This window comes from Microcaecilia unicolor, chromosome 5 (assembly GCF_901765095.1).
Source record: "Microcaecilia unicolor chromosome 5, aMicUni1.1, whole genome shotgun sequence".
Classification (NCBI taxonomy): Eukaryota; Metazoa; Chordata; class Amphibia; order Gymnophiona; family Siphonopidae; genus Microcaecilia; species Microcaecilia unicolor.
Window position 1 is genome coordinate 235,986,850 of NC_044035.1, and position 17,749 is coordinate 236,004,598.

At 41.5% G+C, this 17,749-nt stretch overlaps 1 protein-coding gene across 1 annotated transcript in view; it reads right to left on the bottom strand.

Moving 5' to 3' along the window:
* Positions 1 to 13,756, bottom strand: part of LOC115471325 (T-lymphocyte activation antigen CD80-like) — a 61,243-nt gene extending 47,487 nt beyond the window's left edge. The window contains exons 1-2 of the mRNA XM_030205026.1: positions 13,709 to 13,756; positions 13,367 to 13,451 (exon numbers count right to left, since the gene is read on the bottom strand). Of these exons, the coding sequence (XP_030060886.1) occupies positions 13,367 to 13,451; positions 13,709 to 13,756 (133 nt within the window). The remainder of the gene's footprint in view (positions 1 to 13,366; positions 13,452 to 13,708) is intronic.
* Between the last annotated feature and the right edge of the window lie 3,993 nt (positions 13,757 to 17,749).

Below are 17,749 nucleotides of genomic sequence, written 5' to 3' on the forward strand. Positions count from 1 at the left end.
ATTTGAATGGCCACTTTTATAAGATCCTCATAAAATCTCTCACACTACGATATAGGTACTCAGATATAGTATACACAGACTAATGTTATGGATTCACCATGAAGTAATATTTACATGGTCATGTTATTGGTCTATAGTACAGTACTTGGATAGTAATGCTGCACATGAGGCACTATGGAATACATATGTTCATGATACTGTCTCTAGTCTGTCACACCATAGTCCTTTTTTTTCCCTGAAATACTACCCATTTTCATGGTAACATTGTGGTATTTATCCCTGTTCTAAAGCAAAATATTTGAGAAGGACCAGAGCAGGCAGAAAAAGTGTTTTCTTGAATCTCTTTATGTGTTCAGTAGTGCTGTCCAACTCACAATTCAAATCAATTCGTCGATTCATTTTTGGGTGAATTGATTCAAATCGATTTGTTAAAAAAAAAACAAAAACAATTAGATAGCTCAATTGCCCCCGCGTACCTTTTCAAACTGTTCTTTGCCGGCAGCGAGCATGAGCAGCCAGTGACACTGCTCACACTGGCCACACAGCCTTCCAGTGATGCAATTTCTTGTTTCTGCAGAGGCGGGAATATGCCAGAGGGAAGGCTGTGGGGCCTGCAGGAGCAGTGTACTCGTTGGTTACTCCTGTTCGCTTCCGGAGAAGATCAACAGTTTTAAAAAGGTACAGAATTTTAGGATAAAGAAGGCGTTATAAAATCCAATTGATTATTCTTATGTATTCAGATATTTCATGAAATTTTCAGAATTGATACTCCAGTGGATAATAATACACTGATAAATAGTATCTATCCAGTCAGATCTAAAAGGCACTCAAGCTGTCTTTCAATTAGCCCATCGAGCTTACACAATCTTCAGTTATTCCAGGCTGGGGTAGAAATGGAGAAAGTGAAGTACTTTCACCCCTTTCCAGCCCACAATCTCTTTTTCTCCTTTGTCCAGTACTATGGCTTTATATTGGCAGTTGTTCACTATACTCTTTCCTATATCACATGTTAAATTCACTTACTCCTCCCCATTTTTAACCTGTAACTTCCATTCTCTCTGCCTATTATTCTACATTCTCTCTTGCTACACGACCTCTCCTTCAGTTTCCTCCTCTTCACTCAAGCACTGTTATTTCAGCAAAGGAGTTCTCTGATAGCCTATTTACCAAACTAACTAAATACATTTTTATCAACTTTTGACAGTTTAGTGTCTTTTATTAAGTGAAAGGCAAATGAGCCAAGAATGACACTGTGTAAAATGCACAGTATTACAGTTTCAGATGCTTTGTGCCTTTGTCTTACACTAGGTTCACTACCCATCATTTAACAACTGAGGTGTTCCCTAAGTTGGTCCTGGAGTACCCCCTTGCAAGTCAGGCATACACTACATACTCTTTGTACATAATATCCTGAAACTAGTAAAAGTTAAAGTTAAACACAGCTGTGGTACCTGTAATTTGGCAGCACATTGAAAGACATCATAAAGCTAAGTTTTTGGATCTCCAAGGCAAGACACTTGTAAGAAGGCATCTATAGCTACAAAGCCTAAAGCATCAGTAGTCTTCTAAAGTCAGGGTTTCATCCTTTTTTCTACAAGTCACTCCTGCCAGGAGATTAAAAAAAAAATTGACACTGCCCTCATGTATTTTATTATTAAAGTCATGCAACCATTTAGCATTGTTAAGGCTGAAGGCTTTTTGGCCTATTCTCAGGCTCTCAACGGAGGTTATGACATGCCATCAAGTCAAACTTTTAGGTAGAATGATTGAATCTAAATATGATAAAGTGTCCATCTACATTTTGTCAACCAAAAAATACAAGGATCTTATGCATAATGTAGAAGTCATTTTGGGTGTTATTCTAAGGATTACTAAAGAATACCTGCAAAGACGATCACTTAAAAGTTTTGGTGATCTATTGAAGTAAGGCCACTGTGCTGTGCAACTCAAGCTAAGTAACATTTTTTTTTTCATTTTTTGGTTGTTAATAGTAGTTTGATTGAAAATTACAGTTTGGAAATTTTGATCTACTAGACAACCTTTTTTCAGGATGTTTTTCTGACCGATGATGACTTATTTGACCAAACACACAAAGGTAGCCACAGCCCCACCATTGTGGATTTAGGTCTTAATAAGGTCTTTTCCTCCTTATTTTTCAAGTATAGGGATTGAGCTTCCTGTATTTCCGTTGTGCTTACCATATTTTGGATTTAGAATTACATCTACGTTTTGTGTCAGTTCAAAATGTCTGAGCTAAGTAAGCATTACCACAGACCTCTGGACCAGCAGAACCTGGCAGCTTATATTAGAATCACAGCACATGGCATAGATTACTTTCAAGAATAAATGTTATGCTGGATACACAGTACATGCCAGAGAGAATACAGGTGACAATGTAGCAGATGCTATGGAAAGTGCAATGAAGAAATGGAAATTAGAAGGCAAAAAATTTGCAATTGTTACCGATAATACCATGTTAATAAAAAAAAAAAAGTTTATTTGAAAAGGAATCTGTACACTCGCAATTACTGCAGCTATGTGTGGAGGATGGGCTGCAGTCTCATCCAGCAATCCATGACATCATTAATAAATTCTGTGATATCGTCAGCATTTTCCATCACAGTGTTATACTCACTGAAATTCTGAAAAGAGCTCAAGAAACGTTGGGAATGGCAGTGAAAAAACTGGCTGCTAATGTGAAAACACGTCGGAACAGTACTTATGTTGGGATTAGAGAGTTGCACGGGGACAGAAATCCAACCCATCCCCGCCCGTCCCTGCTGGAATCTTACCCGTCCCCACCCATCCCCGCAAAAATTTAAACCATCCCAACCCGTCCCCACCCGTCCCCGTAAGAATTTAACCCATCCCCACCCATCCCCGTAAGAATTTAATAGTACATAAAAGAAAGTTCCAGTCAGCTCCCTCAGTCTCTTTCTGGATTTGAGCCACAGCACTGTAGGCAAGGAAGGAATGGAAGCTGGAACTTGGAACACTCTGGTGCACACATGTAAGATTTGTCTCTGATTCACTGGCAGTGTGTGCTGAGAGGCCTCCACATGCACGCGCCAGTAGGTCAGGTGACATCTGATTCTTGTGCCTGTGTCAGAGCTGAGGTCTGTGCACCAGCCTGGGAGCAAAGAGGATTAATAGTAACATAGTAAGTGACAGCAAATAGACCTGAACGGTCCATCCACTCTGCCAATATTCACACTCATGATCAATTCATCATTAAATCAACGAGTGTGATATTATATACTTGATTATGGTCTTTCTTTCGTGTTTCTGGAACAAAGACCACAGAAGTCTATCTGGCCCCATCCTTATGTTCCAACTGCTGGAGTTGCCATCGAAGCCCACTCCAGCCTATTCATGTTCTCATTTGTGGGACGCAGACCGTAAAAGTCTGTCCAGCACTGTCCTCATGTTCCAGCCACTGAAGTTGCTGTCTAAGCCCTTTCCAGCCCATCCTACACCAGATTGCCATGTATGAGACACAGAACATACAAGTCTGCCAGGTATCAGCTCTAATTCATCACAGCCAGAGTCACCATCTAAGTGTCACTTGACATATCCACACACATGCAGCCATTTAAGGTTAGCTTTTATATAACTTCCATTTTCTAATTAGGGATCCTCTGTGTTCATCCCACGCCTTTTTGAATTCCGTCATCATTTGTGACTCTACCACCTCCTTAATGGAAGACTTTCCACATTTATGCTGTTAAAGCAAGGAAGAAGAGGAGGAGGAGGAGGAGACAGCACTCAAATAAATTGGAATTCGGTAGATGAGAGGCTGGTGCAGGTGCAGCTTACACTTCCACGGGAAGCCCACAGAACTGGTTCCATCCCCACGGGAACCCCGCAGGAACTGCCTCCGTCCCCGCGGGAACCCCGCAGAACTGCTTCCATCCCCGCGGGAACCCCGCAGGAACTGCCTCCGTCCCCACGGGAATCCCGCGGGTTCCGCGGGATTCCCGCGGGGACGGAAGCCGTGCAGCTCTCTAGTTGGGATGAGCAGTTGGATTGCAGTAACCTATTGGTTTAGCTTTAAGCAGCAGCAACAATAAACCACAAAGAAAGCTGTGTCTGCAGAACATGACTATGATCTGACCACAAACTCGTTGATGGCTTGCAGGTCTTTGAACAAGCCACGACAACTGCATCTGGAGAACAGTTATGTTACAGTGTCTGTTGTTCATCCACCTGATTAGTTTGATTGATACAATATATGGTGAAGAATCAGGAGAGGCAGAAGACATTGACGTTGATGATGAAATTGAAACGGATTCTGTTACTGAGGATACAGAATCAGCAAATTTGAAAGTTATCGCTCACCTGAAAGAAGAGCTGAAGATGTTGAGGGCTTATATTGATATTTCGATTTCTTTAGAACCACAGGTAAATCATGTAGTCAAAATGCTTCTTTTTAATGAAAAAAAAACCTCTACTATTTGGAATTTTTTTGACACTAATCACTATGAACAATTAGTTCACTCCTTGTTGCTATCAAGCTTGGACTACTGTAACTTGATTTATTTAGGATGCTCGAAGGGTTTGTTAAGGAGACTGCAAACGGTGCAGAATATGGTTGTTAGATTAATATTTGGTCTAAGTTCGATCATATCCTCCTTTTATATTTTAAAAATCACTGGCTACTAATTATTGCCAGATTATTATTTATACTGGCTTGTATTCTTTATAAAGTGTTGTGAGGGCACATTTCAAATTTCATGCTTGCGCACTTTTGTTTTGCTTCTTTAAATAGAGTCCAACGGCGTACTAGTGACAATTTTTTCACATTTCCTAATGTTAAAGGGAGAAAAAGGCTAGGTATTTTTGACAAGTTATTGGCAATTCAGGGAATGCGTCTTTGGAAAGATGTTGCAGTGTTGCGGGGCTGTTTTCCTTAGCTCAATCTTATGTGTTATTTTGAAAATGTTATCTATTTAGAAAATGTATTTATTTAGATAGCACAGTTTCCTAGAAGTTTGTTTTGGCTTCTTTGACTGGAATCTGCTTAGAACTGTTAGTGGGCTATAAATCCCAATGTAATGTAAAAGAAAGTTTACTGCATAGATTTCAATATATATTATTTGATAATTTATATAGATTAAGCAGTTTCGTGGATCCGAGATTCAAGTCAACCTATAGTGAAGTTATCAGATGTTATTGCAGTTGCAACTCAAGAACCATAAAAATGCAAAACTACTGATGTACTGTTGCCAGCCTCAGTGGAGAATGAAATTTGAAATCACTCACACATTGTCAACTGTTGCAGATCTTGGAACACAGGATGTGGATAAACCTTGACAACACAAACACAGTTTCTGGGAATCAGTGGAAGAGACCAATGTTGCAGCTAAGAAAGCCAGACTTTGGCAGCGATATTCAAATCAGATGCAGTGCAGAACGTGCCTGCTATAAACAACATGAAGATCCATTAGAAACTGGCGGTGATGTTTTCAGTTTCTGGCAGCAAAGGCAAGGGAAATTGTGGCTGTTGAACCAGCTTGCACAGAAGTAAACTGTGTATGCCAGCGACTTCTGTGCCATTGGGAAGAATTTTTTCTACTACTGGACAAATTATAGCTGCAAAATACAGTTGTTTGAAGCCAGCCAAAGAGGACAAATTGATTTTTTTTCAATAAAACTGGAAGATGTAGGACCCAACCTAACTTTGCTTTTGACATTATGTAAGACTACATGCTCAAAATAAAAAGTTGTTCATATTACAGTTAGTCCTTGTTCAATTGGTGCTGACAAACTATATGGTGAAATTTGTTAATAAAACTATTGACTTCACATAAATATAACACATCTAATCTATTAATTTCCATAGTAGCCTTAAAGAACTGAATCAAATTGAAAAATCAATTCATATGAGCGATCGAATTGAAAACTTTTTGGCTGAATCGGAAGTAGAGAATGACATGGGGACGGGGAACTGCAGTAACCGTGGGGATGGGGACAAACTTTGTCCCCATGTCATTCTCTAATCAGAAGCACCTACTATTAATGAATATATAGCAAAGATGTAGCCATCTCTACCACACGTAACAATGTTACCTTCTCTATCACATAGAAACATGATGGCAGATAAGAACCAAATGGCCCATCCAGTCTGCCCATCCACAGCAAATCACTATCTCCTCCTTTCCCTTAGAGATCCCACATGCCTGTCCCATGCTTTCTTAAATTCAGACATAGTCCTCATTTCCACCGCCTCCACTGGGAGGTGATTCCATGCATTCACCACCCTTTCTGAGAAAAAGTATTTCCTCAGATTACTCCTAAGCCTATAAACCACTTAATTTCATTCTATGCCCTCATTCCAGAGTTTTCCTTCATTTGAAAGAGGCTCACCTCCTGTACATTAATGCCACAGAGGTCTTTAAACATCTATCATATCCCCTCTCATATTGAAAGCCTTAAGTCTGTCCCCATACCCTTTAAGACAGAGATCACTGACCAGTTTTGTAACCGCCCTCTGGACCGACTCCATCCTGTTTATATCTTTCTGTAGGTGCAGGCTCCAGAATTGCACACAGTATTCTAAATGGGGCCTCACCAGAGACTTATGCAAGGGCACTATCATCTCTTTTCTTCTGCTGGCCATTCCTTTCCGTATGCACCCGAGCATCCTTCTGCCTTTGACCATCACCTTTTCTACCTGTTTGGTCATCTTGAGATCATCTGACACAATCACTCCTAAGTCTTGCTCTTCTTTCATACACAGATATAACATCATGCTCTCTACCACACAGAACAGCAGTTCCACCTTCCCTTACCACATGTACAATAACAACAATGTAAGCTCCTATACCATGCTTTGGTGGGAATTTCCAACAGGGAAAGTCCCAGAACCTGAACTATCATTTCAATCTGAAGCTATCAATTCCTTGAAATTTTTGACCAGTTATTTTGGGGCAGGAAGAAATCACTCTAATATTCAAAACTAAGTCCTACTTTTGTTCTCTGAGTTACTTGTTTTTATTTCTCTAACTGTAGGCTTCAATAGATCAGTAAAACTTGTGGGAGTTCATTGGTTAAGAAGGTTGGGTGTCAACATTTGTCCCTATCCCAGTTTTAGATCAATGGCTGATAAACATACAATGGAGTGGAGGAGTGGCCTAGTGTTTAGAACACTGGTCTTGCAATCCAGAGATGGCCAGTTCAAATCTCACTGCTGCTCCTTGTGATCTTGGGCAAGTCACTTAACCCTCCATTGCCTCAGGTACAAACTTAGATTGTGAGCCCTCCTGGGACAGAGAAATATCCAGTGTACCTGAATGTAACTCACCTTGAGTTGCTACTGAAAAAGGTGTGAGCAAAATCTAAATAAATGGATGATGACAGGAAGATGTCTAATACTCCACAAAACAAATTCCCAGCCTTTGGGTTGTGTGGACCCCATAGCACCCCTCTCCAAAGTTCAGGGACCCCCAGTTCATCCCACCATTCTTTCCAGCACCCTTCCATTCCTCTCCTTTCAGTGATAAGCCCGCATTGGGCTTACCGCCACTGTAAAAGAGCTCCTAAATCTTTTAAAATTACTTTGGAAGCTGAAGCACATTAGGCCCTTTTTTGTCAACTGATATTTTCAGATTACTTGTCCAATCTCTTCTTTTGACCCAGTTTGATTATTTATTTGTTGCATTTGTATCCCACATTTTCTCACCTATTTGCAGACTCAATGTGGCTTACAATAACACATCGTGGCAAGCGCCAAAGTAGATAAACAATTGGTTGCATACAAAAAATTTTTTTAAATAAAACAAGTGTAGCATAATGGATATAAACAATTCAATAAATCGGAAACAGTCAGATTTTAATTCTGTCTATGCAGGGTGTACAGAATGTATCTTAAGGAAACTGCAAACTGCACAAAATACTGAGGCTAGACTTTTCATGCATGTACCACGCTTTGAGAGTGCTACTCCTTTGCACTGACTTCCCATTAGGGCCAGGATTGTATTCAAACTCTATGCTCTCATATTTCAGATTTTGTATGGTATTGCCCCCGACTATATTTTGCCCCTTGCAACTTTGCCTTCTCGCAATTCAATCTTTGGTGCAAGAGTCTACCTGCATCTTCATTTTCCTACCTGTAAGAAAGTAGTTTATAAATCTATATGTATTCAGCTACTTTTTCATACCAAGGTACTAAATGGTGGAATTCCTTGCCGAAAAATATAAGATCTCAACATGATTATTTGGTTTTTCGGAAGGTTTTGAAATCTTTCCTTTTCAAAAAATTTCTGTCAATTGATCCTGGTGCCTAATCTCCCCCTTATGCTTTATTATTGAATTCTTCATATATTTACAATTCTTTCCTTACTGTGTGTGAGTTTATGTATTGTGTTTCATATTACGTAATGACTTCTTTTTAGCTTGTTAGCCACATCAAACTCGAAATTGTTCGGGAAAATGTCATAAATAAATCAACTTGGAAAGGTGAGTAATAAATATCACATCCCTGTGATATTTCACCAGTGGCCTCTAAAATATATGCATGACTTCTCTTCCTTATGTCTCGTAGGAGCCCTCTTATTAAGCTGCATTAGGCGCTAATGCAGCTAAAAATAGAGTATCACTGAACACGCTCAGTTATCCTGCAGTAAGGCATACTCTACCGATCCAACTTAAATGCCTGATCTCTGCAACACAACCAAACTAAAGCACGTAATGGACATAACACAACTCCTCCATACTACGATTCCCTAATATGGCTGTACCACATGAACTTTTATCTTACCACAACATCACTTTGTATTTGTTCACACCGGAGTCTGCAAATGCCTCTCCAGTACTATGTAAGCCACATTGAGCCTACAAATAGGTGGGAAAATGTGGGATACAAATGTAACAAATAAATACACAAGAAGACACAACCCTATGTATGAGGACAAGAACAAAAGAATGGGCAATAGCCTTCCAATAAAGTCCAAGGGAAGACTCCAAAGGTGAAGCCAAATGATAAATGTTTATTGAAGCAACAACTGTAAACGGACCTGACAAGGAGCTATGTTTCAGTGTGGAACGCCCGCTTCAGGAGTCATACAATCTTATAAATTCCTTCTCTGACAGTTACTGCAAAGGGATCACATTGGAAATCAACAGATACTTCAGTAGAGAAATACTGTTTAAATGAGCACCCGATGGGCTCAATATTTGGAAAAACCTTTACTCCCCCCCCCCCACCCCCCCAGATTCTATATATGATGCTTTCCCAGTTTACACATGTGACTTAATTGAATAACTAGCCAATTAGCACCGATAACTGACATCCTAACAAGCAATTAACACTAATTGGATTTAATTAGCGGTTACCTGCATAAATTTAGGTGCCAGATCCGTGCCTAAATTTTATGCACGAGTCCGAAAGGGGGCACTGAAATAGGCGTGTCGTGGGTGGATCGGGAGTGTTCCTAGAATTTACGCATGTAGTTACAGAACAAGAGGGGTATGCACCAGGATTTTCACCACATTTCAGTTGGTGCAAATGGGGTTTGAGCTGCAAGACATAAGAAGAGACTTGATGACCTGAAGCACAGCAGCCAACGTTTCAAAATGATTAGGGGGTGTTAAACCCAATAGAAATTACCCTTTCCTGGATAGGCATGGAGGAGTAGCCTAGTGGTTAGAGCACCGGTCTTGCAATCCAGAGGTGGTCGGTTCAAATCCCACTGCTGCTCCTTGTGATCTTGGGCAAGTCACTTAACCCTCCATTGCCTCAGGTACAAACTTAGATTGTGAACCCTCCTGGGACAGAGAAATATCCAGTGTACCTGAATGTAATTCACCTTGAGCTACTACTGAAAAAGGTGTGAGCAAAATCTAAATAAATAATAAAAGAGTTTGCTTAATATTAGGGGCACTCAAGCACCCACAGATCTGGCTCCTATGATCTGAAGATGTATTCCTTGGAGAAATAGGAGTGATATGATACAGACAAATATTTGAAAGGTATCATTATACAAAACAAACCTTTTCTAGAGGTGGGAAGGTGATAGAACTAGAGGACATGAACTGAGGTTGCGGGCGGGGTAGGCAACCAAGGAATAACATCAGGAAGTACTTTCACAGAGAGGGTGGTATTAGATACCATACCTGGAATGCCCTGCCACTGGAGGTAGTGGAGATGAAAATGGTAGCAGAATTCAAAAATGTGTGGGATAAACACAAAGGAATCCTGTATGGAAAGAGAATGGAACCAAACAAACTTAGCGGTGCTTAGATGGCAACTCCAGTAATTGGGAAACAAAGGCAGTGCCGGGCAGACTTCTACGGTTTGTGCCCTGATCATGGCTGGGCAGATCTGGATGGGTTGGAGTGGGGCTTTGATAATAACTTCAATAGTTGGGGAATAAAGCCAGTACCTGGCAGACTTGTATGGTCTGTGCCCTGAAAATGGCAAGGACAAATCAAGATCAAGTATGTATATATAGTATCACATCATACCTTATGCCAGAGATTCCCAAACCTGGTCCTGGAGGCACCCCAGCCAGCCAGGTTTTTAGGATCTCCACAAATAAAACTAAACAGCTTTATTAATACATTTAGGCAATTATACATTAAAATCTACCTGAGCCATAACTCTCCAGTAAGGTTAGCAGCACTGTTAAATCCATGATTTAGTATTGTTATACAATAAATATTCATGAACTAGATTTGCATGCAGTGGAGGCAGAGCATGAAAATCTCTTATGAATATTCATTGTGGATATCCTGAAAACTTGACTGGCTGGGGTGCCTCCAGGACCAGGTTTGGAAACCTCTGCCTTATGCTATGAGTTTATCTCATTGGGCAGACTGGATGGGCTATACAGGTCTTTATCTGCCGTCATCCACTATGTTACCATGGAGTTCATTTTCAAAAGAGAAAAACGTCCAAAAAGTGTCATAAATCTGCATTTGAACGTTTTTCCTCACAAAAACATCCAAATTGGTATTTTGAAAACCAAATTTTTAGATGTTTTTCTATGAAGTCCGTCAGAAGTGCATTCAAATTACAACGGGCGTGTTAAGGGTGGGATCTGGGCATTCCTAGCATGGACATTTTTCAGCCATAATGGAAGAAAGCAAAACTGTCCAGGACTGAAACTAACATGTTTTGAGCTAGACCTGTTTTTACAACGAATAAGGCACAAAAAGGTGGCCTAAATGACCAGATGACCACTGGATGGAATGAGGGGTGACCTCTCTTTTCTCCCCCAGTGGTCACTAACCCCTTCCCACCCACCCCCCACCCTAAAATGTGATTTAAAACATTGCTTGCCAGCCTCAGATGTTATACTCAGGTCCATCAGAACAGAATGCAGGTCCCTGGAGTAGTCTAGTGTTGGGTGCAGTGCACTGCAGACAGGTGGACCCAGGCTTCTACCTCCCCCTACCTGTTACACTTGTGGAGGAAAATGTGAGCCCTCCAAAACTCACCAGAAACCCACTGTACCCACATATAAGTGCCCCCTTCACTAGTAAGGGCTATGGTAGTGGTGTACATTTGGGGGTAGTGGGTTTTGTGGGGGCTCAGCAGACAAGATAAAGGAGCAATGGTGAGATGTGTACCTGGGAGCATTTTATGAATTCCACAGCAGTACCCCCTAGGGTGCCCTGTTTCCTTCCTGGGATGCCTGGGGGGACCAGTCTACTAAAAATGCTGGCTCCTCCTACGTACATTGCAATGGTTTGATTTTGTGTATTTTGCACTTTGACTTTTTTTCAAAAATGGATCAAAAAACAAGCATCCAAATCGCAAAACCTTGTTCAAAACTATTTTCGAAAAAAATAAAAAACAAAAGATAGACTTTCTTTTTTGAAAAAAATGACCTTGTTTCCTATTCAAATTGAAAATTACTGTCTTTCCTGTTCAGAAAATGCCCCTCCATGTAAATTAATTGACTGAAGAAATTAGATTTTGGATGTGTAAGTAGTCATTAAAGAGAGATAAGGTGACTAAAAGATGGTTCAAATGTATTTGATATACTACATTATATACTGCATATAATATATCTACATGCTTTACATTAAAAATATTAATAATGGGTTTGAGATGAGAGGGATGAAAAGACAAAAGGAAAACTTACAAATACAATAATATAGCCAAAACTAAAAATGAATATAAATGTAACTGACTCTAGCAAAGCGATGGTCAATTCTTTTGTGATACAGAACATAAGATGTGTCATACTCTGTGCCTTGAGCCCAACATCTTTTCTCTGGCAGTGACAACACCAGGTCACATCACCGGGTAATATGTATGTACCAGAAGAGGTCCTGGTATAAAACTGGTTACTATCTCCTGAAGAGACAGGACTTGGTTAAAGGAAATAAAGCGATGGAAGGGTGCCGTTCTGGAAATTAATGAATTGAGAGGAAAAGAAAAGTAAATAGGAGGTCAGTGCCCTGATCATGGCTGAATAGATTTGGCAACAGAAAATGGCAAGATCAGGTATACATACGAAGTATCACATACTATACACAATGAGGAGTAGCCTAGTGGTTAGTGCAGTAGACTTTGATCCTGGGGAACTGAGTTCAATTCCCACTGCAGCTCCTTGTGACTCTGGGCAAGTCACTTAACCCTCCATTGCCCCTGGTACAAAATAAATACCTGAATATATGTAAACCACTTTGAATGTAGTTGCAAAAAAAAAACACACACACACCCTTCAGAAAGGCAGTATATTAAGTCCCATTTCCCTTTATCTTGCTGGGCAGACTGGATCAACCATACAGGTTTTTATCTGCCATCATTTACTATGTTACTAGAAGACATTGGGAGGTTTAATACCAAAGACATGCTTAATAATCGAGTCCACATGAGAAATACAAATGAGATGTTACAGCAAAGGAAAGAGCACTGGAATTCAAAAAGGTTATAGCCCAGAGCTCTAACAGGTAGGTAGCCTGTCAGTCTGGCACAACAGTGAGAAACAGAAGAAACCGGAGTCTGATATAGAGCTGTTACACTAGCAGTCTCTATCCACAATCAGTTTCTCTGCTTAATAAACCATTAAAAAAAAGTTTGAAAGTTCAGTGCACAATAACAATATTTCCACTAAGTAGGTCTAACATAACATAGTAGATGACGGCAGATAAAGACTTGTACGATCCATCCAGTCTGCCCAACAAGATAAACTCGTATAATTCAAGTCCGGAATTCAATTTGACAAAAGCAAATATAACAATATTCATGTTAATTAACTTCCAGAATACAGTTACTATTGTTCTGCTTTGCCAAGGATGGTAGTAAAAAACAAGAAGCACAAATATGTATTTTAAACACTGCATATACCAGCAACAAAGAGACAGCTCTCCAGAGGAAAGATAAAGTAAAAGCATATCTTTAAAAAAATCTTACCTGGGACAAAGCAATTCCGCCAGACTATGATGGCTAACATCCAGCCCAAAATCCGCAAAGCCTGTCTCAGCTGCCTTCTGCTCCCCTAGGATTGGGAGATCAAAGTTAGACATTAAAGATAAGAGGATCAGATAAGAGGGCAGGCAGGCAGACACCAAGACACAGAGAAACGGGCACCCAGCTAAGGAGACAGCTCTCATACTAAAAGTACAATTGTAAAATGCGAACTTCCTCTTACAAGAACTGCATTTCCATTCCGGTGGCAAGCTCTCTAGCATGTGGTCATCGGCTCTGCCAGCAGCGCTCCAGCTTCTGCTCTTAAGATAGCTTCAGTCCACATACTAACAGCTCGAAGCTCTCTTTCAACTCGGCTTTCTGTGAATGAGGCATAAGATCAACAGCTACTTCCCGTTTTCGGGACTCTCACGTCACTTTCGTACAATTGCAGCCACCCACACTAATTAAAGGAGTCGTATCTATCGTGTTAATAAAACCAAATGAGAAAAAAAAATCCAATCAAAAAATCAGATAGAGAAAAAAAGCACCTGTGCTTTTTTCCTCTCTGTCTTGTCATTGGAGTTCTTTTCCCCTGTGTTTGTCTTTTTCACGCGACGTTGTAAATGTTTAACGCTCCTGCAAAATTGCAGTACGTGAATAGCCATAAACTAATTAGAGACGAGCCCTTCCCCCACTTAACCATTGGTTGGGCTCCTTACCTGAGACCAGGGATCAGGCTTCCTGTAAAGGATCCAGAAGGAAGGGGGTTTCGGAAAGGGGTGGGCTTGTGCCAGTGGGTAGCTAGACCTGACATTTTGGGTGGACACTATGTATATACCTATAGGTAGTGTTTCTGGGGATTCTATAAAATGTATATATTTTATTATTTATTAGGATTTATTTACCACCTTTTTGAAGGAATTCATTCAAGGCAGTGTACAATAAGAATAAATCAAACATGAGCAATAGACAATTACAGCAGTAAAAATATTCAAATAACAATACAAAGTATGGCATAGTATACTACTTACAATTTCAACACAATACATATAGAACATTTTAAATGACAGTGAAGGGTATAAGCAAAGATGGAACACATAGATAAGTAAGTGACTAAGAGGAGATGGAAAGTAAAAGAAAGTTGCACATGAGGTCAGAAGATGGTTAAATATTATTTCAGCTAGGGTAGGAGTGGCTAACATGTCCTGCTGCAGTATGTGCAGCCTGTGTCACTCCTTGTGTGTGTGTGAGTGAGACTAACTAAATAATACCTTAGAATGCTCTGGATGATGGATTTCTAATAAGTCTCCCCAACATCAACATAAACCACATAAACATAAACCATCCCTGTAGCCCAGCATCAGCCCTTCCTTTCCGTTCTCTTCCCTTACCTCCCCCCATCCCCGTAGCCTGGCATCAGCCCTTCCTTTTCTTTCCCATCCCTTCCCTACCCACCCATCCATCCCTGTACCTCTACCCTACCCTGCCCCACCCCTCCCTGTAGCCTAGCATCAGCCCTGTCCTACCCCCTACCCATCTTCCCATGGTCTGGCATCTCCTCTGCTCTTCCCATCTTCTCCCCCCCCACCCCCCCCCGACCCTAAAGCACACCAGCATTAATATAAAACCTTTGTTTTTTAATGTCCTGGGCACTGCAAAGCCCACCCCCAACCAGAAACCTGCCTACATTAAATATAAAACTTAAAAAAAAAATTTAACCTGGGCACTGCAGAGACCATCCCCACCTAAAAACCCACCAACATGAAATACACAACTACTGAGCCATCCCCGCCCAGACCCCACCAACATTAATGCAAACATTTTTTAAATTATTTTAACGCTGGGCACCACCAACATTAAATATAATAATAAACCTTTTTACCTCCACCCAGTAGCCCACCAACATTACACATAATTAAAACCTTTGTTATTTTACCTGGGCTTGAGTATGCACAGACTGTGCTGGCTCCTGTGTCTGTTTGTGGGGAGGTGGGGGAAGTGCTGAGGCCTGAGGTTATAGACTGAAGACTGATCACTGAGGGCCCAATAACTATTCTCCAGCTGAGTCCAGGCAGCAGGGAGTCTGGTTTCAAGCTCAGTGCTGGCACACAGACATAGTGGAGGAGACCACTAGTGCTGCTTTTTAAAAAAAAAAAAATGGGTTAATTATTAAGGAACTTATTATAAAAACAGAATACATGTGGAGTGAGTGTTTGCCCCAGAAGGTACACAAAGAGAAAAGTTAAAAACAAATAAATTAAGGGGTTTTGGTGGACAGGGGAACAGATGTTTAAGGTCCTCATGACTGACTCACATGAAAATTCCAAACTAACTTAAGTAGAGGAGTGTGGTAGCCGTGTTAGTCCACTCTTAAGGTTATCATAGAAGTCAAACAAATAAAACATGGAAAAGAAAATAAGAATGATACTTTTTTTATTGGACATAACTTAATACATTCTTGATTAGCTTTCGAAGGTTGCCCTTCTTCGTCAGATCGGAAATAAGCAAATGTGCTAGCTAAATTACTTTTCCCCAAAACCAAAATGATCAAAAGTCTCTTAGAACACAACTTCTCAAACAATCCTCCTCAAATGTTAGGGATACACCAGGTTTGGTCCTCACATTCAGGCTGGATGTCCTAGAGCAGAGATGTCAACCCTTTTCATCTCAGGGCACACATGGCGCTAAAATTGTCAAGGCACACCCCTACATATAGTCCAGCATTTTACCTTCTTCCCCCTCCCCCCCCCACCCTCATACATCATCCAGCATTTTCCCCCCCCCCCCCCCACTGCACCTCCATATATGGTCCATCATTTAACCTTCTTCCCCTTCTACTCAGTCCAGTATTTTACCTTCTTCCCATCACAAAGTCCAGCATTTACCTTCTCTTTCCCCCCACCTCACAATTAGTCCAGCGTTCGCCCCCCCCCCCCCCCACTCTCATAATAGGTCGAGTCATTTACCATTCTCTTTTCCCCCCACAACCACAAAAATAGTTTAGCATCTCTCCTTCTTGTCCCTCTGGCAACCAAGCATCTCCCCTTGTCTCTAATAATCCCTCCCCCCCCCCCCCCCCCCCCCCCCCCACTGTGTTCCTTTTAAAAGTTTCTTGTCTCTAGCAATTTGACAGCAGCGAAGCAGTGCTTCATAACAGCATGCTCGTGCCAACCACAGAACCTTCTCTCTGATGCTTCCCACTTTTGTGGGAAACCTGAAGTTACGTCAGAGAGAACGGCTCTAGAGTTGGAGAAAGCAGGCTGAATGAATCGCTGCTTCTTGCCACCGACTGCTAGAGACAGAAAAACAGTCCATTCTGTCATAAATAAGCTGGCCCAACTCCCACGGCACACCTGGGGAGCAGCGCAGCACACCAATGTGCAACACACTGGTTGAAAATTGCAGTCCTACAGGCTGCCTCTTCAGATCTCCTCCCTTTGGCCAGGGAAAGAGGCAGTTCCCTTCTGCTCCCTTGCATCCTCAAACGCCAAAGAAAACCTCTCCAGTCCCAAACTTCAGAGCCTAAAGGGTTCCCTCTAGAAGTTAGTCAGAGTAGAAAACATCCACAGCAAGGATTGACATAACAGGTTCAGCTCCTATTACATTACATCAGTCTGGTCACTCCAGAAGTTTCCGAATTTTATGCTTATTTATTGTAGCGGGTTACAAATAAAAACATCGAAAGGAACTCCAACAAACAAGAGGACAGAGAGCAGTAAGCCAAAAACAATGCGCACCCCCCCCCCCCCCAAACAAAAGCTTTCTGAGTCATGTGTCTGCAGGTAAGCACAATTGATTAAAATTAACATCCTGGAAATGCTAATGTGAACAAATAGGTTTTCGATCATTGTAGGAGGATTCAGCCCTACCACAACAGGGTACTGATTCCAAAGAAAAGGTGCCAGAATAAAATGTGATTTGTCTAGTAAGTTCAAAACAGGTGCAGGAAGAAGCTGTCAAAATTAAATGGTAGTCATGCAGGGAGCAGTTTCTGAGCTAGGCGTATGAAAGATGACTCCTTTCTACTAAGATGCGTTAATGCCATGGATTTAGTATCAGTGCATAGCTATGTGGGGCCATGGGGGCCTACCCCCCCCCCCCCCCCAATTACTCTGGCCCCTTGATTTGACTGGTGGGGATCCACAACTCCCGCCAGCTGACATCTTTGTCCAGCGAAGGTCTCCAGTGCCGCCACATTGCCTGCCCTGCTCTCTCTTCCCCTCACGTCTGGCAGCTCCTTTAGTATTTGCGGCGGCAGTGCTTCAGCTGGCGGGATTTGGGGACCCCCGCCAGCCGAGATATGTACAGCGGCAGCAATGGTGTGGAGCAGCAGGGTGGCGAGGCGGTAGAGGTGGTCAGCGAGGTGGTGGAGGGGAGCGGCGGAGG